General features: G+C 41.1%; 1 protein-coding gene and 1 long non-coding RNA gene across 15 annotated transcripts in view; one reads left to right on the top strand and one right to left on the bottom strand.

Moving 5' to 3' along the window:
• MEGF11 (multiple EGF like domains 11) overlaps nt 1-22202 on the bottom strand; it is a 581277-nt gene that overhangs the window by 22173 nt on the left and 536902 nt on the right. For 12 of the 13 annotated variants that reach the window (XM_056571698.1, XM_056571686.1, XM_056571690.1 and 9 more), the window contains 4 exons: nt 16118-16246; nt 15309-15437; nt 14982-15215; nt 2822-2878 (listed from right to left, as the gene is read on the bottom strand). In XM_056571698.1, the coding sequence (XP_056427673.1) occupies nt 2822-2878; nt 14982-15215; nt 15309-15437; nt 16118-16246 (549 nt within the window). The remainder of the gene's footprint in view (nt 1-2821; nt 2879-14981; nt 15216-15308; nt 15438-16117; nt 16247-22202) is intronic. The other variant, XM_056571694.1, reaches the window with a different exon arrangement.
• The window catches only part of LOC130368281 (uncharacterized), a 59946-nt gene that overhangs the window by 25053 nt on the left and 12691 nt on the right, over nt 1-22202 (top strand). The window lies entirely within an intron of this gene.

Here is a 22202-nt window from a genome sequence, read left to right as displayed (position 1 = left end):
TTTTGCGTAACCAATTCTACTTTGCAGTGACATTAGTCATTTTACCCAAAAATCCACAGCGCAATGGAAAAAGAAATCAATGTGCGACAAAATCGAAGAAAAACGCCATTTTGTAACTTTTGGGGGCTTCCGTTTCTACGCAGTGCATATTTCGTTAAAAATTACACCTTGTCATTATTCTGTAGGTCCATACAGTTAAAATGATACCCTACTTATACAGATTTAATTTTGTCGCACTTCTGGAAAAAATCATAACTACATGCAGGAAAATGTATACGCTTAAAAATGTCATCTTCTGACCCCTATAACTTTTTTTTATTTTTCCACGTACAGGGCGGTATGAGGACTAATTTTTTGCACCATGATCTGAATTTTATCGGTACCATTTTTGTTTTGATCTGACTTTTTGATCACTTTTTATTCATTTTTTTTAATGGTATAAAAAGTTTCTAAGAATACGCTTTTTTTGGACTTTGGAATTTTTTTACGTGTACGCCATTGACCGTGCCGTTTAATTAACAATATATTTTTTATAGCTCGGACATTTCCGCACGCGGCGATACCACATGTTTATTTTTATTTACACTGTTTTATTTTTTTAATGGGAAAAGGGGGGTGATTCAAACTTTTATTAGGGAAGGGGTTAAATGATCTTTATTAAAAAAAATTTTTGCAGTGTTATAGGTCCCATAGGGACCTATAACATTACACACACTGAACTTTTACACAGATCACTGGCGTGTATTGACACGCTTGTGATCAGTGTTATCGGCGCTTGACTGCTCCTGCCTGGATCTCAGGCACGGAGCAGTCATTCGCCGATTGGACACCGAGGAGGCAGGTAAGGGCCCTCCTGATGTCCTGTAAGCTGTTCGGGACGCCGCAATTTCACCGCGGTGGTCCCGAACAGTCCGACTGAGCAGCCAGGATAGTTTCACTTTCGCTTGAGACGCGGCGGTCAGCTTTGATCGCCGCTTCTGAAGGGTTAATACAGGGCATCACCACGATCGGTGATGTCCTGTATTAGCTGCGGGTCCCAGCCGTTGATATGACGACCCGCGTGACCCCGCGGCATATCGCAGGAGCCGGCGGAGGGTGTAAATATACGTCCTTCGTCGTTAAGAAGTTAAAAAATCTTAATCCTTTAAATAATTATCAGCTGCTGAAGTTGAGTGGTTTTCTGTCTGGCAACAGTGCTCTCTGCTGACATCTCCGCTTGTCTCTGGAACTGCACAGAGTAGAAGAGGTTTGCTATGGGGATTTGCTTCTAAACTGGGCGGTTCCCGAGACACGTGTCACCAGGGAGCACTTAGATAGAAAAGAACAACTCAACTTCAGCAGCTTATAAGTACTGAAAGGATTAAGATTTTTTTAATAGAAGTAATTTACAAATTTGTTTAACTTTCTGGAGCCAGTTGATATATATAAAAAAGTTTTTTCCTGGATAACCCCTTTAAGATGACAATTCTAACTTCTCTTTTGGTGGTTTCATATAACCAGTATATATCCCCACTAAGTTACCAAATATACATTTCTTAATATTGGTAAGAAGCATGTGTTTATTTGGAAAGGCATAGCAACGATATAAGAGGGTGCTATAAGGAATTTTGCCAGGGACACAGAGTGGTCTGGACATGGTTTATAGGGGAACTCTGGTACTTAACAACTTACCTCCTATCCACAGGATAGGAGATAAGTAACTGATCCTGGGGGGTCCGACCGCTGGGACCCCTTGTGATCTCCTGCCCGGCATCCCAGCTCTCCCCATGCACTTAGCAGCCGCCGCTCTGTGCATGGAGCTGTGGACAAAACATGCCTCCTCTTTGCCACTGTATGGAAGAGCCGGAATTACAGTGCTCGTGTTTCTCGGGCTCTCCAATAGAGATGCATGGAGGGGGCGTGACGACCCCCACTGCTTTAGATAGTTCTTCTGGGTCCTTATCAGTAAGATTTCTTACAATGAATAAGCCTAGATCCACACCTGCATTTCTTTATTGTTTTGCCCCTTCAAACGAGATGAAAAATGAAAAAAATATATATATATATTTTAAAATGGATCCACTACACACTGGACACCCATTGACTTTCATGGTGCCTGGTATCTTGCTGCACTATTTTAAGGCGAAATCTGCAATGGAGGCTGCTAATGGAACCTCTAATGCATCATGTGACAAAATCATGTGACAACAGATAACACATACGTTTCCTGAAAACGACACTATCGTAACACATAAGTGACACAATACTGATATCTATCTGAGCTTCACTACTTTATACTTGGACAGCATATCTGAGCTGACAAGAATTTACAGCATGAATTTACAAAATGACGCAAGTGCTTTAGTCACTGCTTTCTGATCCACCTATTCCACTATGTGACCAGTTACTAGAGATGAGCGAACTTACAGTAAATTCGATTCGTCACGAACTTCTCTGCTCGGCAGTTGATGATTTATCCTGCATAAATGTGTTCAGCTTTCAGGTGCTCCGGTGGGCTGGAAAAGGTGGATACAGTCCTAGGAAAGAGTCTCCTATGACTGTATCCACCTTTTCCAGCCCACCGGAGCCCCTGAAAGCTGAACTCATTTATGCAGGATAAGTCATCAACTGCCGAGCCGAGAAGTTCGTGACAAATCGAATTTACTGTAAGTTCGCTCATCTCTGCCAGTTACCTATGGTATAAATAAAGCAGAAAATCTACGGGGATACTGCTATTGGATGGGGAAAGCTTGGTATGAAAAATGTATCTGCCTACAGGTTTCTCAGAGCATATGTATATAATAATAATAACTGCAATGCATTAACATAACACTGTTCCTACCTTTGAAGCCATTTTCCATGATATAAGTGTTCTGTCTTCTGTCCATACTGCAAGTACCTAGAACAAGAAGCATGACAATGGTGACTAAAGACATACTACATTATATTTGTCAGCTTATATATATATATATATATATATACTTATATATGGCATATATAGGTGGATAGATTGTCAGATCGGGCACGTTCTGCTGTTGAGAGGAAGGGCAGGGCATACCTTAGTCTAGGACAGTGGTCTTCAACCTGCGGACCTTTAGATGTTGCAAAACTACAACTCCCAGCATGCCCGGACAGCCATCGGCTGTCCGGTCATGCTGGGAGTTGTAGTTTTGAAACATCTAGAGGTCCGCAGGTTGAAGACCACTGGTCTAGGATCTTAATCCATACTTTAAGGCTATATTTTAAAGGGGTTATCCAGGAAAATATATTTTTTTATATATATATATATATATATATCAACTGGCTCCAGAAAGTTAAAAAGATTTGTAAATTACTTCTATTAAAAAATCTTAATCCTTTCAGTACTTATGAGCTGCTGAAGTTGAGTTGTTCTTTTCTGTCTAAGTGCTCTCTGATGACACGTGTCTCAGGAACCTCCCAGTTTAGAAGCAAATCCGCATAGCAAACCTCTTTCTACTCTGTGCAGTTCCCGAGACAAGCAGAGATGTCAACTTCAGCAGCTGATAATTATTGAAAGGATTAAGATTTTTTAATAGAAGTAATTTACAAATCTCATTTAACTTTCTGGAGCCAGTTGATATATATATATATATATATATATATATATATATATATATATATATTAAAAAAAAGTTTTTTCCTGGAATACCCCTTTAACATCATGTATTTTGGCGTGTATACCGAACAAAGAGTGCTCATTGATTTCAGTTGGACTAGGGCACATATATTTTCAGCTGCATTTCAAGTATTCCAGAATAAGAGACATGTCACTTCCTTCAAGCTTATATTCCAATGTATATTTTAGTGTACTACCAATCTTCAAGCTACATATCAAAGACAACCCGCCCCCCCTCACAGGTAGCTTCGCCCAATAGGGTCCCTTCCAAAAAAATAATAAAAATCGCACTTACCTTCCCTTGGGTCCCAGCTTTCTTCATCTCCGCTCTGGCTAGACTCTAGCTACCAGAAGCCTAAATTCATACTGTGTGTGGGTTGGGGTCAGTTCACACTACATGTGGTTTTGATGCTTTTTCTTATTAATAGTTTTTTTTATTTATTTATTTATTTATTTATTTATTTATTTATTTTTTTACAGAACTATGGCCATACAGAGAATTATTTTACCTATACCCACAAATTAGGTGTTTTATGAAGATTTGAAATCTTCAGGCTGTGTTCACATGTTGAATTTTTACAGCATTTTTGGACATTTTACTACGTTTTGGCCATGTTTTGGTAGGGTTTTCCATAATCACCACATTAATCAAAAATAAAAAAGGGGGCAATTAATAATGAGCATTAAAGGGGTACTCCGGCACTTAGACATCTTATCCCCTATCCAAATGATAGGGCATAAGATGCCTGATCGTGGGGGTCCCGTCGCTGGGGACCCCCGTGATCTTGCACGCAGCACCCCAGTTAAAATCAGTCCCCGGAGCATGTTCGCTCCGGGTCTGATTAAAGGCGACCACGGGGCAGGCGGAGTGTGACATCACGCCTCCGCCCCCATGTGACGTCACTCTCCGCCCCTCAATACAAGCCTATGGGAGGGGGCATGGTCGCCGGTAATCAGACCCGGAGCGAACATGCTCCGGGGACTGATTTTAACTGGGGTGCTGCATGCAAGATCATGGGGGTCCCCAGCGGCGGGACCCCTGCGATCAGGCATCTTATCCCCTATACTTTGGATAGGGGATAAGATGTCTAGGGGTGCGGAGTTCCCCTTTAAAGGGGTACTCCGGTGAAATTTTTTTAATTTTTTTTTTATGAACTGGTGCCAGAAAGTTAAACAGATCTGTAAATTACTTCTATTAAAAAATCTTAATCCTTTTAGTACTTTTTAGCAGCTGTATGCTACAGAGGAAATTCTTTACTTTTTGAATTTCTTAAGCGCCAGAGTACCCCTTTAAGGCTACTAAAACAGGAAGGCAGTGAAGGAGCACTAAAAAGCTATAGAGAGAAAAATAAACCATGTAAATAATTGACCAAAGCAACAAAACTGGAAACAGAGAGACTCACTGCCACATAAAGTAAAATTAACCTGAAAATGTTCTTCAGTTATACAAATAGTTAAAAGGTTAACACTGATAGAGTTGGCCCTTTAAACAGTCATACGGGAATGAGGAGAAAGGGAATTTATTAAAAAATGTTCTCTCCTTAACATTCAGAAATGCAGAAGGATAAAGTAAACTCTCTATTAAATGTCACCTGTCTAACCCAGGAAGAAGTGCAGCACCACATTAAAAAGAATAAAATAGTTCCACCAGGTCCAGGCGGTATAGACCGCTGTGTTTCTAGGGAAGTAAGTGATGTGGTAGACCAACCATTAATATGTAAGGACTCCATAGTGACGGGGTCTGTTCCACAGGACTGCTGCATTGCAAAAGTGGTGCCAATTTTCAGAAAACGGGTCATAAAGTGCTCCTGGAAACTATAAACCTGTAAGTTTGCTTAAAAAATGCTTCTCTGTTATAGTTAAATAAAATTAAACATATAATACAACTTCTGGATAACTTTATAAAGGAACTGTTCTATCAAACTAATCTGATCAGCTTCTATGAGGAGTTAAAGGGGTATTCCAGCCTTTATCTAAAAATAATAAGAACCTGAGGGGGTTTGAAAATAGAAAAGAAAATCCATACTGACCAAGCCCCGATCCCCTTCTGGTCTCCTGCAGCACTAATGATGCATAGGACGGTCATTTAAATCCCCTGTCAGCTTTCACAGGAGCATCTAAATAGTTAATAGCCGACATTGGAGAATGCTCTGTGCCAGCTGTTAGGGGTGGCCCAAGGGTGCTGCCAGGCTCAAGCCTTAAAGGACTCAAACGGATCCCTCCAAGGAACAGCACAGGATAGAGCTGGCGCACAAAACTCCAAAGGTAAAAACTGTTTTATTTACCCGGCATGCAACGCGTTTCGCTGATCCAGCGAAACGCGTTGCATGCTGGGTAAATAAAACAGTTTTTACCTTTGGAGTTTTGTGTGATGGATGCTCTATCCTGTGCTGTTCCTTGGAGGGATCCGTTTGAGTGCTTCACTTGTGTTGCCAGGAGCGGCTGCCGAGCTTCGCCCGTTAAGGGTTTATTCCACGCTTACACCATAGTTGTACTTGGTCGCAGTATAACTCGCCTCGGTGAGGATTATTGCTTTTGAATTCCACATCGTATATGTTACGTTGTCACACTAGGAGCGCTTTTCCTTTTGTTTATACAAGCCTTAAAGGGGTACTCTGGTGGAAAACTTTTTTATTTTTATTTTTATTTTTTAAATCAACTAGTGCCAGAAAGTTAAACAGATTTGTAAATTACTGTTATTAAAAAATCTTAATCCTTCCAGTACTTATTAGCTGCTGAATACTACAGAGGAAATTATTTTCTTTTTGGAACACAGAGCTCTATGTTGAATCAGGAGCACAGTGCTCTCTGCTGACATCTCTGTCCATTTTAAGAACTGTTCAGAGTTGGAGGAAATCCCTATAGCAAACATATGCTGCTCTGGACAGTTCCTAAAATGGACAGAGATGTCAGCAGAGAGCACTGTGGTCATGATGTCAGCTCTGTGTTCCAAAAAGAAAATAATTTCCTCTGTAATATTCAGCAGCCAATAAGTACTGGAAGGATTAAGATTTTTTTAATAGAAGTAATTTACAAATCTGTATAACTTTCTGGCACCAGTTGATTTAAAAAAAAAAAAAAAAAAAGTTTTCCACCGGAGTACCCCTTTAAGCCCTCTCCTTACACTATTACATCCAATAAACTTTATTGTAGAAACTAGATCATAGGGTGCATCAAAAAGGGCAGAGATGTACATGACAAAGGCAAAGATGATCAAAATTAGGGTTACTGATTTTAGAAAAATATGGGCCTACTATCTATGTATAAATATATGATTGGTCAATACATGTCCCCCATGATCTGTTTATACCTTTTTAAGGTTTCCTTTACTGTACGAGCAAGTTATAGTCACTATTTTAGAGAAGGGACATCAATCCAGGGATTGACTCTAATGCAGCTCCCGGGTGATATACTAGCACAGTGTTTCCCAACCAGGGAGCCTCCAGCTGTTGCAAAACTACAACTCCCAGCATGCCCAGACAGCCTTCGGCTGTCTGGGCATGCTGGGAGTTGTAGTTTTGCAACAGCTGGAGGCACCCCGGATGGGAAACACTGTACTAGCTGAATGGTCTTTTCTTGTATGCTGTCTATGAGCTCCCGTGGAAAGGAATTTGGTAGAACCTGCCTTGATGCAGCATCAGGGATAACTACTGTTTCATGCTCTACATAGAATTGTGCCTATTGAGAAGATTAGTTTTCTCACTTCCTTTACACTACTTGTATGATCACTAGAGGGTCACCCCTTTCTGTTTTATCCTGTTTTAGACTTGGCATTTGGGGAAAAAAATTTTTTATCCTTAAAGGGGTACTCCGTTGGAAAACCTTTTTTTTTTTTTAATGAACTGTTGCCAGAAAGTTAAACAGATCTGTAAATGACTTCTATTAAAAAATCTTAATCCTTTCAGTACTTTTTAGCAGCTGTTTGCTACAGAGGAAAATCTTTATTTTTTGAATTTCTTTTTTGAGTTGTCCACAGTGCTCTCTGCTGACACCTGATGCCCGTATCAGGAACTGTCCAGAGCAGGAGAAAATCCCCATAGCAAACCTATGCTGATCTGGACAGTTCCTGACACGGACAGAGGTGTCAGCAGAGGGCATTGTGGACAACACAAAAAAGAAATTCAAAAAGTAAAGAATTTCCTCTGTAGCATACAGCTGCTAAAAAGTACTAAAAGGATTAAGATTTTTTAATAGAAGTAATTTACAAATCTGTTTGACTTTCTGGCACCAGTTCATTAAAAAAAAAAAAAAAAAAATTCCACCGGAGTACCCCTTTAAAGGGGAACTCCGAACCCCTAGACATCTTATCCCCTATCCAAAGTATAGGGGATAAGATGTCAGATCGCCGGGGTCTCGCTGCTGGGGACCCCGGGATCTTGGCTGCTGCACCCACCTGTACGGCTTCCACCTCCCACCGGCAACGCTGGAGGCTTCGGATCCCGACCACAATGGTGGACGAGCGTTACGTCACGACTCCGCCCCGTGTGATGTCATGCCCCGCCCCCTCAATGCAAGTCTATGGAAGGGGGAGTGACGGACCTCCCATAGACTTGCATTGAGGGGGCAGGGCGTGATGTCACATGGAGCGGAGTCGTGACGTCACGCTCGTCCGCCATTGTGGTCGGGATCCGAAGCCTCCAGCGTTGCCGGTGTGAGGTGGAAGCCGTACAGGTGGGTGCAGCAGCCGAGATCCCGGGGGTCCCCAGCAGCGGGACCCCGGCGATCTGACATCAGGATAGGGGATAAGATGTCTAGGGGTGCGCTACCTCATTTAAGTTTTACCCTTCCTCTGGATCAATATTGCAGGGTAACTAGCTAAATTGCATGCATTATGTAATGTCAGCCTTATTACTATGTGACATCACCTTCATTACTGTGGACTTTGTCCTGTGTGTACGTAGCAGTTCCTGGTCATAAGTAAAATGACTTTGAGCATGAATGCACCGTCACCTTGAGATACCTGAACTACTTAACTCACAATTACAACAATCGTAAATCGCATTCTGCAAACCCAGCATTATAAATCTTGTTTCCTAGGACTGCGAAATCTCTGTTTATTTCCAGGCTATGTATAAATATCATTTTTCCCTCTCCACTAGCAGGTACATTTACTTATTGCCAGCTTCAGACGTGTTCCTTGTTACTGAGCCTAAAGTAAAGCTCCTTCTTTGTAGTGTCTTGAAAATACTTAATCCATTATGGATTAGAATTGTGAATTAATAAAGAGGAAGGATACCTGTTTAGTACCGTCACCTATTATCCTGAGCAGAGAGTGGCTACAAAGAGTGTCTCTTCTCTAGCAAAGATAAAGCTAGGGGTTCAGTGCATGGCAGGGGGGTTTGTTGGGGGGCAGGAGAAACACATCTGAGGCCTGAATGGGCTTCCAACCTGCCTGGAACAACCACATAGTGTACATGAGAAGCAGCATCACAACAATGTGAGTTTGTGTGCAGGGGCTAAGCAGCCACCATTATTAAAGAGTTCCTGTCACCAAATAAAACTTTTAATATAGTGTTCCTTGTGTAATTAGCAGGCACTTTCCCATTCACTTGCTTTTAAAATTATCAACATAAATATGTTTAAAATGTAATAGAAAAAACGGCCACTAGGTGGCTCTGTTCTGTTCCCTGCTGCAATAGATACAGTGAGTTTGGTCTCCTCCAGGCCTGGCAGGAGACCAAACTCAGGAAGTGCTTCTCTGCACTGAGCTTGATTGACAGCTGCACAGAAAGTGAAAGCTCCACAGATTCTCACAGAAAGCTGCACAGACTGAAAACTGCCAGAGAGCCTCACTGATAGCAATGCAGACTGAAACATGCCCAGAGCCTGAAGTCTTCTATTCATCACAGCACTGCAAACATGTGAGGGCGGAAATGGTCCCCCCCAGCAGGCTTCAGTGATGTCATGCCTGAAGGGAAACACCCACTTTCTCCTGCTGGGAAATTGCAATGTGAGCAAGAAGAATGGTATGATACAGAGTTTTTTAAAGCTCAGGTATGACAAGTTTTCAATTTGCCACTGTACTGTTTTTCAAACTATTCCAAATAAAAAGCCATGCACCACAAATGGCCGACCATCATAGGAAACCCTTGCGGCTGGGTATAACTGGTGCAGCTGTCGGCCACACCCCGACCTCTGACATCACTACCTGTTCTTGGGCTTTAAAGGGAAAATAGTACTCCAAATGGATAATTACCGCATTGGTGCTCTACAGAGGAACCATCAGCCTATATCATTGACATTCTCTCTTATGATGACATAAGCAGATACATCACCAAGTCAGTGATACATTTTCTCTATGATACACTATACAACCAGTACGGACCACCCTTACTTGGTACAACTAGAGCTGTCTAGAACTTAAAGCAGTAACAGCAGCCACTGCACTAGATTTTAGTATGCAACAAATAGTAGAAAACAGGAGATTGCACTCACCCATCGGAGGTAAAACGATATCTTTAGTCGATGCTTGTTAAAACATGTTGAGGTGGGGGTAGAGAGATGCGGTCAGCGTTAGCTGACTGACCGGCCGAGGCCGGTCAGTCAGCTAACGCTGACCGCATCTCTCTACCCCCACCTCAACATGTTTTAACAAGCATCGAATAAAGATATCATTTTACCTCCGATGGGTGAGTGCAATCTCCTGTTTTCTACTATTTGTTGCATACAATATTTCTGAACTTATGATTAGCACTCCCAGGAGTGTTTCCTATCTTTGCGCCTCTCCACTCCACACAGCAGTTCATTAACCCCTCTATATCTGCATTGGTGCCGGCCCAGTCTTTCTCAGCCATAGCACTAGATTTTAGGGCTGGCACTTCTTGTGATGTCCCTTCCACATTCCCACCATGCACTTTAGGCCTCTAAACTCAGGCTACATGTATATGACACCCTTGTGATGTAACTAACCCTGTGACATCATGACCCTACAGGGGACCCACCAGCTCATGTCCCTGTCAATTCTTTGGCCCCACAGAGAAATTATTCGTAACATTATAACACACACAGTATGGAACCCCATGAAATGGGCCACCTGCTTACTTTTAGGCAAACCTGAAAAGCTCTTTTGGGCATGTGGACTGATCTTTCCAGCATGATTTGTTGCTTCATGTTTGTCTATGGAAACTACAGTGACCCAACACAAACTGGCAATGGGCAGTCGGAACAGGAGTTACATTATTATAAAAGTACATTAGGTTATTAGGCTTTTTGCAACATGACTCGTGTTTATTGCCTTCTATAGCTGGATGTTCGGATGGGTTGTAATAAAGTGAATGGCACTTGCAGGAACTCACGTATAAAGTAAGCACAATAAAATACGTTGTAATACAGGAAGGGTGAAAATAAAAGGATGCTGGTGTAGAATAGCCGCAGGATTACACAACTACACAATTCAGAGAAGGCTTTAGAGATGAGCCTTGTTCATAGCTATTAAGATGATGAGAAGATGATGATTAAGCTCTTAAAGATGTAATGACTGTAATGAATTGAGGTTACATTTCAGGAAAACCTTAGTGATGGGAGGGGTAGAACCAACCCAATGAGGGCCTCTCGTAAAACCCATGGTACTAATGGTAAGCCTCATGTGGTTCCTACATGGTGTGCTACAAAAGCATTTTCAAGAGAAAGAATTAAAGGGGTACTCCGCTGTAAACATCTTATCCCCCATCCTTTAGATAGCGGAGTACCCCTTTAAAGAAACATTCCCAAGAACAGTTCCCTTATAAAGCTTCCCGGTTATCACAGCCAAAAACATTGCACATCAGGGGCTTGCTGAGGTTTTATTTACACTGGAGTAACAGCAGCCTTGAGCAGCCATTACATGGGTATTTGAGGCCAGGCGCTGGGACATGAGGGCGGCTCAAACGTCCCTCTGTCATGTTAGAAGGCACCAGAATAATAAATGGCACATGGTAGGCCAAATGCATTGGGACCCATAAGCCTCAAAATACACCTCTAAGGCAGCATCTCCTATGGAGTCCGGAGCCAAAATGAGCTCTCCAAAATGGCTGGACATGATTCCTTTACAACTCATTTTCTTTATGGTGTACATTGGGATATGAGCTGTAAAGTCTGGCAATGTATTCCATGGGGCGGAGGTTGACTTTATGTGGTCTACGTGGGGCTATGTTTAGTATGTCTCTTTTGAGAAGATCAGACAAAACTGCAATGAGAAATGGTCGTCTGTGGGGTGGAGAATTTTCAATGCATAATGTATGGTAGACTGAAAATCCGGCACAAGAAATCTGGTCTGGATAAGAGGGTCTTCTTAAAGAGGTGGTCTTCAGGAGAGGTTTGTTGCACTATTTAAAAATGCTGTCTACTACTATTAAATCCTTTTGAAGAAAACATCTCACAAAAGAGAAGAATATGTTCAGAAACCAAATGCAGTCACTTGTGGAGAGTATTCAGTCCAGTAAAGTCAATGGAGTAGGCCACAATAAGCACTGAAATGTGTTTGTGCAGGTATCACAATATATATGGGCAACATAGCCGAAACAAGATGTGTGGCTTAGCTGTAAATATATCTCTTTCTGGGAATCGCCACCACTGCCATTGTAGATCTAACAGTCAGTCAGCCATCTTTCTCAGACTAGTAGAAATAAATTCTCCTTCTATATCACTTCATTTGGATCAGGTACTCCAGAAGCCCCTCTATCCTGTATATTATTTAACATAATTGATAGTAATAAAAGTGACCCAGAAAGTTATCTTCTATGCATTAACACTCTGTTTGGTACAGTCTCTGAAGAGTTAATAAAAAATGACCTAGGGTATGTGTGTTCTAAATAGAATGAAAAATAATTTCTATAATAATAATAATAATAATAATAATGTGACATACTGTAAGTGCAGCTAAGTGTTGATGGGAGCTCTGGCTCCCCCTGCTGTCAGTTTCAATAATGAGCATATCTTCAGGCCAAAATTTTGCAAATCAAACATCCACACTAAACAGTTCAGGTGTAAGTAGAGTTAGGCTGCGTTCACACGGCAGAAATTCGACACGGAATTCCGAATTATTTTTCCTCACAGAATTCTGCCTATATGTATTGCCCATTCAGTTTAATGGGATTCCGCAAGGTCAATCACACAGCAGAATTTCTGCTGCGGAATGTTTTATGCGGGAATCCAGCATTCCTCTCCAAAATAAAAGTCTGGTCTTATATTTTTCCGGACTTCAGTTGTGGAATTCTATTGAAGTCAATCGGGCTTGAATTTTTTGTGATATTGGTACTGAAATCGTTCGGAATTTAAACTTAGCTTTAAAAAAGGCCACCTTTTTAACTGCGCTGTGGAATCATGCAGAAAGCATCCAGAAATTCTGCATCAATTCTGCGTCAAATCTGCGATTTCTTAAAAAACGGATGCAACTGGACATCATTTTTCAAACCGTATACGGTTTTTAACTGTATATGGGTTAAAATTTGTATGTTTTGATACAGTTTAGTCCGGTTTTGAGGAATCCGTTTTATATCAAAAACCTGATAAGGGAACTGTATTGCAAAAACATGGTGTGAATGCACCTAAGTCAGGCAATGCACCTTGTATACATGTGCTCAAGAATAATGGTCTCCTTGCAAGTCCAGAGATCTTTGTGTTAATAGGGCATCATATATCCAGAACAGTCATTTAAAGGGGTTATCCAGGAATAGAAAAACACAGCTAATTTCTTTCAAAAACAGCTCCATGTCTGTCTCCAGGTTGGGTTTGGTTTTACAACTTGGCACCATTCACTTCAATAGAACTGAGCTGCATAACCACACCCAACCTGGAGACAGACGGGGAGCGGGTTTTGAAAAAAAGTAGCTCTGTTTTTCTATTCCTGGATAACCCCTTTCAATTTAACTTTTGACATGTTGCACAGACTTGTCAAAAGCTTAGATCAGTGAGAGCTTCTTTGAGTTCTGTCCTGTATAGGGAAGGGCTGTCTATTAAACGGCTGGATCCAAAAATTGTGATGCATCTCATGCACTGGATAACAAGGGTGCTTTTACAAAGTTTGTAAATGTAGCATACCACGGTTTTCAGTCCAGTCACAAAACCCGATATGGGGCAAAAATGAGCCAACTGGAGTCACTATCTGACTTCGGTCGGCTCATTCAAATGAGGTGCGGACTGGGTCCGACTGGGGTACGGGAGCGCCCGGTTTTCACATCTCCAAGCTGGATCCGGTCACCGTATGAAAGAATCATGATATGAATGCACCCTGATACTGGCGATTGAAGTCAGTAAGGAAAATTATACATGTGGTCAATTTCTGATACCGTACACATTTTGTCAGCGTGTAAAAATCTATAATTCACTGCATATTTTCTGTGAGCAAAAACGATCTGTTCTGCATCAAAACACCCTAAGGGTCCTTTCACACGGGTGGATTACCTGCAAAATTTCTGCAGCGTATTTGCTGCAAAAAATACGCAGCATTGTAACCATTGATTTCCATGGGTCCGAAGGAAAATCTGCAAATTGACCTCTTCTGCAGATTTTCTGCTGACCCATTGAAGTCAATGGTAGCAAAATCTACTGTGGATTTTCTGCAGCAAATACCGCAGGTAATCCGTGTGAATTGTATGAACGGCCCCTTAGGGTGTGTTCACAAAAGCTTATTTCCTTTTAAACTTGCAGCGTGTTTCCTGCTGCAAGTTCAAAGGGGGCGGGCTCTCTGCAGCAGATTTTCAGCTGCGGATTTAGCAGCTGGCAGTTGAAAATCGCCGATAGTGTGAAACTGGCTTAAAGGGGTATTCCAGGAGAAAACTTTTTTTTTTATATCAACTGGCTCCAGAAAGTTAAACAGATTTGTAAATTACTATTAAAATAATCTTAATCCTTTCAATAATTATCAGCTGCTGAAGTTGAGTTGTTTTCTGTCTGGCAACAGTGCTCTCTGCTGACATCTCTGCTTGTCTCGGGAACTGCACAGAGTAGAAGAGGTTTGCTATGGGGATTTGCTTCTAAACTGGGCGGTTCCCGAGACACGTGTCATCAGAGAGCACTTAGACAGAAAAGAACAACTCAACTTCAGCAGCTCATAAGTACTGAAAGGATTAAGATTTTTTTATAGAAGTAATTTACAAATCTGTTTAACTTTCTGGAGCCAGTTGATATATATATATATATATATATATATATATATATAAAGTTTTTTCCTGGATAACCCCTTTAAGCTGTAGTGAAGAACAAAGGAGCACAGAAACATCGTGATCAGCTCAGTTCATCTATAACCGATTCCCTTTCATTTCGGTAGAATTGTAGACACTTACCTTTGGCATTTTGGCTTAATTAACTTAAAAATAATAATAATAATAATAATAGTTTGCATAGACAAGACAATCATGGAAGAGAGACATAAACCTCCAGAACCCACCTGAGAGAGAGTAATCTGTATTTGTCATACGCATTGCTGGGGTGTAAGACACATTCGGCATGTCGTGATCTTTGTCCTTTTGCCTCTGCCGGTACCATAAGAAGAGCCCCAGTAAGGTCATGATGATCAGTAGGAGAACGATAACTCCAATGATGGCGCCTGCAGAGTGTCTTTCAGATCCGTGGGCTGGGCTGATCTTAGTGTAAGGGTTTAGTTCCTCCATCATTAGAGCAGCTGTAGTAACAGTGATAAGTACATGAAACAATCCTTGTTCTACTATTAAACAATGCAAACAAGCAATTCCCCCAGCAGGGAACACAAGCTAACCTTGGTCACATCGGATGCCCTTAAAACCAGGGTTGCAGTAGCAGGTTCCGGTCACATGGTCACAGGTTGCATTGTTCAGACACTCGCACATCTGGCGACAGCCATATCCAAAAGTCCCTGGTGGACATTCTGAAAATAAACAGACGTGCTACTCAATGACAGTCATAATGTGGGATAGCTTTCTATACAAAAGGACATTTCCCCCTAAAATCAAAAAGTTTGTAATTTTATATTTTGTAAGATATATACCAGTGGTCTCCAACCTGCGGACCTCCAGATGTTGCAAAACTACAACTCCCAGCATGCCTGGACAGCCAACGGCTGTCCGGGCATGCTGGGAGTTGTAGTTTTGCAACATCTGGAGGTCCGCACGTTGAAGACCACTGCTGTATACTGTATATCCCCCTCTCCTACATTACTACATAACTAACCAAAGTTGCCATGCAGGAGTCTTGTAAAGCTGTATGACCATGCCTGGTGGCCATTTTGCTTGTCAACTAAGATAAAAAGTGATAGCTTCAAGACTATTGCTATTGGAAGACTTCCATTTACTGCTTTTTAATTTTAGGGGTACCTGCTTTTTATTAGGTATACTGTACAAGCAGACATTGGTTGTGAAGCATCGCAGCATAGTAAATACAACATTCTCGTTTGTGCTACATAGTTTGTAGAGGAATCGTTAGGAGGATCACACCGCTTTTATATTGGGAGTGGGGTGGGGCAGACAGACACAGAACAGGACGCTGTTCAATGCAACAGGGGAAAAAGAAGTTCCTGGAGAGCAAGACACTGGGTGACAGGTCACTTACTCTGCTCGCAGTGTTTGCCTGTGAATCCTGTTCTACATGTGCACTGCCCAGTGATGTGGTCACAGTCGGCTCCATTATGGCACTGACAGACATTGGCACAGTCCTTCCCATAAAATGCTGTTGGGCACCCTGCAGAATCAGAATAACATCACAAACACCTAGCGGCAGACAGGGGGCGACCTCACATCTCCATTAACACCAGTGGCTCAGACTATTAAATATCATTTTACGCTAACAGGTCACATTAACAGTATTATTATTCTTTTTTTAATCCATAGCAAGAATATACAGCGCCACTTTCCTAGGCATGCATTGGCGTTTCAGAAACATATAGTTGGGATTTCAGTTGTTGCATACAAGCGCGTCAGTTCAACAAAACAACAGATCAGATTCACATTTACCTTTTCATATACATTGGGGATCAAAAGTTTGGGCACCCCAGGTAAAAATTTGTATTAATGTGCATAAAGAAGCCAAGGAAAGATGAAAAAATCTCCAAAAGGCATCAAATTACAGATTAGACATTCTTATAATATGTCAACAAAAGTTAGATTTTATTTCCATCATTTACACTTTCAAAATAACAGAAAACAAACAAATGGTGTCTGCAAAAGTTTGGGCACCCTGCAGAATTTATAGCATGCACTGCCCCCCTTTGCAAAGCTGAGACCTGCCAGTGTCATGGATTGTTCTCAATCATCATCTGGGAAGACCAGGTGATGTCAATCTCAAAGGTTTTAAATGCCCAGACTCATCTGACCTTGCCCCAACAATCAGCCCCATGGGTTCTTCTAAGCAGTTGTCTAGAAATCTGAAACTGAAAATAGTTGACGCTCACAAAGCTGGAGAAGGCTATAAGAAGATAGCAGATATCAATGTCCTCTGTTCGGAATGTAATTAAGAAATGGAAGTCATCGGGAACAATGGAAGTTAAAGCAAGATCTGTAAGACCAAGAAAAATATCAGACAGAACAGCTCACAGGATTGTGAGAAAAACTATTCAAAACCCACGTTTGACTGCACAATCCCTCCAGAAAGATCTGGCAGACACTGGAGTTGTGGTACACTATTCCACTATAAAGAGATACTTGTACAAATATGGACTTCATGGAAGAATCATCAGAAGAAAACCTCTTCTACGTCCTCACCACAAAAATCAGCGTTTGAACTTTGCAAATGAACATATAGACAAGCCTGATGCATTTTGGAAACAAGTTCTGTGGACCGATGAGGTTAAAATTTAAGTTTTTGGCCGGAATGAGCAAAGGTACGTTTGGAGAAGAAGGGGAACAGAATTTAATGAAAAGAACCTCTGTCCAACTGTTAAGCATAGGGGGTGGATCAATCATGCTTTAGGGTTGTATTGCAGCCAGTGGCACAGGGAACATCTCACGAGTAGAAGGAAAAATGGATTCAATAAAATTTCAGCAAATTTTGGATGCTAACTTGATGCCATCTGTGAAAAAGCTGAAGTTAAAGAGAGGATGGCTTCTACAAATGGATAATGATCCTAAACACACCTCAAAATCCATGGGGGATTACATCAAGAGGCATAAACTGAAGGTTTTGCCATGGCCTTCACAATCTCCTGACCTCAACATAATTGAAAATCTATGGATAGACCTTAAAAGAGCAGTGCGTGACAGACAGCCCAGAAATCTCAAAGAACTGGAAGACTTTTGTAAGGAAGAATGGGCAAAGATACCTCAAACAAGAATTTGAGAAAGCGTTCACAAACTGTGATACTTGCCAAAGGGGGCAGTACAATATATTAACTCTGCAGGGTGCCCAAACTTTTGCAGACACCATTTTTTTGTTTTCTGTTATTTTGAAAGTGTAAATGATGGAAATAAAATCTAACTTTTGTTGACATATTATAAGAATGTCTAATCTGTAATTTGATGCCTTTTGGAGATTTTTCCATCTTTCCTTGACTTCTTTATACACATTAATACAAATTTTTACCTGGGGTGCCCAAACTTTTGATCCCCACTGTATTTAGAAATGAGAGTAGAATTATAAGGGGATGTTCATGTGGCAGAATTTCCGTGCAGAATTCCATGAAAATTCCGCTTCAGCAGAGTACCATTGATTTCAATGCACTGTGCACATAGCGGAAACATTTGCAGCGGAAATCCCAATTTTGGCATCTGCAGAAACAATGAACCTGTTCATTGTTTCTGCAGATTCCGCTCTGAAATGCATTGCCATCTATGGAGTCAGTGTATTTTCGAGCAGTCCTAGCGCAGTAGGAACTTGTTTGCCCACATTTCCGCAAATTTTCCCCTGTGTGAGCATAGCCTAAGGGTGCCCTTCCCTCCCGTCAAAAAAACAAACAAAAAGTTGTACATTTTCTTCCAAGCTTCCAATGATATTAATGTATTTATTAACGGATTTTCTGCCTGTGCACAAATTTGCATTGGAGGTCCACAGCAGATGAAAGTAACGACAAAGTAGATGTCATATTTAAAATCTCATCCCCGCAAAAATGAAATTTTTCAGGCTGAGGCTAAGTTCCGTCTGCGTACAATTTCCCCATTTTTTTTAAATGTTAGTCCGTAATCAACAAAAAAGGACACTTTCTTATTTTACGTTGGGGAATTTTATGCAGTGTGAACTTAGCCTCAATAGGACCTGCAGTGCAAGTAAATTGTTTTATGTGCAAAAATACTGAACAAAATACATGTGTGAACATAGCTTTTAGGAAACTATAGGATTCGTTCTGTCAACAATTTCCCACCATTGTTTGTACTAAATTGGTAAGAATCGTGATGGTGGACTCAGACATATGTGAAGGAGGCCTTACTAGGTACCATTGCAGATCAGGATTCTAGGAATGCAGAATGACGACCCTTTTAGGAACTCAACAGAGGTGTTACGTATAATCATCTATATCTATATATAATCTACATATTTACTGGTGATTTCTTTTATTATTAAGAAAATTCTCTTTATGATCACTGCATAGATGGCACATGCAACACATCTGACCACTGCATCAATTCTTCCATCACTTTAGGACAGTGTTTCCCAACCAGTGTGCCTCCAGCTGTTGCAACACTACAACTTCCAGCATGCTTTGTTTTGCAACAGATGAAGGAACACTGGTTGGGAAATACTGCTTTAGTGATGAGTGATGAGGAGGATCTAATAATGATCATTACAACTACAACATCTGCAAATATACCAAACAATAAAAAAAAATACCTCAATTAAATTTGTGCTGCTAAATTAGGGTTAGGCTGGAATTCCACTGAGTTTTTTTTTTTTTTTGCAAAAACACTGTAAAAAACGCCACTTTTCCCGCACTGCGTTTTTTCAGCAAACAAAACGCTGCGTCCAGATGTTAGCTGCAAGTCAATAGTAAACTGCAAAATGCCAGATTCACTTGGCGTTTTTCAGTTTGGCGTTTTTCTAATCCTTTTGGCGTTTTTCAGCAATTTCGGGCTCAGAGGCGTTTTTTGCCCTGAAATCGTGGCGTTTTCTTCCCATAGAAGTCTATGGGAGAGCAAAAACGCCAAGAAAAACGCCATGTTGGTTTAAAATTTTTGCAGGCGGTTTTTATTCTTTTTTGGACTTTAGCGATCCAAAAAAAGTGATGGAGATACCTTTTTTATTAAAATTTTGTAGGGTACCATTAAATAAAAATAATAAAAAAGATACAGTAGTGATGGAAAAATTGTATCTAACAAAATGTATCTTTTTTATTACGAAATGTTTATTAATTTTTAAACAGGGATCAATTTATGTGGCCGGGTAAAGCACTAAATATGTAGCTGACAATAATAAAAATGTTGTGTGTGTGTGTTTTTCATTTTTTAGGTAGTACTACTACTACCAGCATGGAACACACTGTTCCATGATGGGAGTAGTAGTACCTGTACTAATTGACAGATCGCCCGTTGCGATCCTCCTGTATAATGTATAGATGCGGTGGCAGCTCTTCTATGGTCCCCTGCACTGACGTATATATACACATATTCATATTTCCCACAGAGAGCTGTGATTGGCTGGAACCATCTGGCCAATCACAGCTCTCTGTGGGAAAAATGTATATGTGTATATATACGTCAGTGCAGGGGACCATAGAAGAGCTGCCACCACATCTATACATTATACAGGAGGATCGCAACGGGTGTCAGTAGTGATACCCACTGCGATCTGTTCCCACTGCGATTGGCCAGATGGTTCCAGCCAATCACAGCTCTCTGTGGGAAATATGAATATGTGTATATATACGTCAGTGCAGGGGACCATAGAAGAGCGGCTGCCGCATCCATACATTATACAGGAGGATCACAGCGGGCGTCAGTAGTGATACCCACTGCGATCTTTTCTTACCTGCAGGTACTACTACTCCCAACATGGAGCACACTCTGCTCCATGCTGGGAGCTGTAGTACCTGCATTAATAGACAGATCGCAGCGAGTGTAATTTCTGACACATGATGCGATCTTTCTATTAATGCAGGTACTACAGCTCCCAGCATTGAGCAAAGTGTACTCCATGTTGGGGGTAGTAGTACTTGTAGTTAAGAACAGATCACAGCGGGTTATCACTTCTGACATCCGCTGTGATCTTCCTGTATAATGTATAGATACGGGCGGCTGCTCTTCTATGGTCCCCTGCACTGACGTATATATAAACATATTCATTTTTCCCGCAGAGAGCTGTGATTGGCCAGATGGTTCCAGCCAATCACAACTCTGTGGGAAATATGAGCATATGGCTAGAGCCTTACTGCTTAAAGGGGTTAATCAACTGATACCAGAAAGTTAAACAGATTTGTAAATTACCTCTATTAAAAAAATCTCAGTCCTTCCAATACTTATCAGCTGCTGTATACTACAGAAAAAGTTATTTTCTTTTTGAATTTCCTTTCTGTCTGACCACAGTGCTCTCTGCTGACACCTCTGTCCATGTAAGGAACTCTCCAGAGCAGGAGGGGTTTGCTATGGGGATCTGCTCCTACTCTGGACAGTTCCTAAAATGGACAGAGGTGTCAGCAGAGAGCACTGTGGTTAGACAGAAAAGAAATTCAAAAAGAAAAGAACTTATTGTGGAGCATACAGCAGCTGATAAGTACTGGAAGGGATAAGATTTATATATAGAAGTAATTTACAAATCTATATAACTTTCTGGCACCAGTTGATTAAAAAAATTAAAAAAATTTTTTTGCCAGCGGAGTACCCCTTTAAAGATATACTGAACAGGTGTACAGGTGTGTAAGTATTAGGCTATGTTCACAGCGGGGAATATCCGCACAGAAAATCTACTCAGACATTTCCCTGAGAGCAGAGTGCCGGCAGAACATGCCTGCTATAGGACCGCTGGGAAATGCGCTGTCTCATAGACGGCAATGTATTCCATGCGGAGTCCGCAGAAAGAATAGACATGCCTATTCTTTTTGTGGATACCAGAATTTGAATTCCCACGCCAAATGTTTCCGCCACAAAAATTCTGCTACAGTGGGGCAGAAAAGTATTTAGTCAGCCACCAATTGTGCAAGTTGTCCCACTTAAAAAGATGAGAGAGGCCTGTAATTTTCATCATAGGTATACCTCAGCTATGAGAGACATAATGAGAAAAAAAATCCATAAAATCACAGTCTTATTTTTAAAGAATTTATTTGAAAATTATGGTGGAAAATAAGTATTTGGTCACCTACAAACAAGCAGGATTTCTGGCTATCACAGACCTGTAACTTCTTCTTTAAGGGTCTATTCACACAGTATTCTGCACAGAATTTCAAGCTGTGTTTAGTCATTCAGCTTACATTGAAATCTGCAGCAGAAAATCCTGCGCATCAAATCTGCGCAGAATACTGTACGTGTGAATAGACCATTAGAGTTTCCTCTGTCTTCCACTCATTACCTGTATGAATGGCACCTGTTTGAACTTATTATCAGTATAAAAGACACCTGTCCACAACCTCAAACAGTCACACTCCAAACTCCACTATGGCCAAGACCAAAGAGCTGTTGAAGGACACCAGAAACAAAATTGTAGACCTGCACCAGGCTGGGAAAATTGAATCTGCAATAGGCAAGCATCTTGGTGTAAAGAAATTAACTGTGGGAGCAAT

Source organism: Hyla sarda, chromosome 4 (genome assembly GCF_029499605.1).
Source record: "Hyla sarda isolate aHylSar1 chromosome 4, aHylSar1.hap1, whole genome shotgun sequence".
Taxonomy (NCBI): Eukaryota; Metazoa; Chordata; class Amphibia; order Anura; family Hylidae; genus Hyla; species Hyla sarda.
This window is presented reverse-complemented; position numbering and strand designations above follow the sequence as displayed.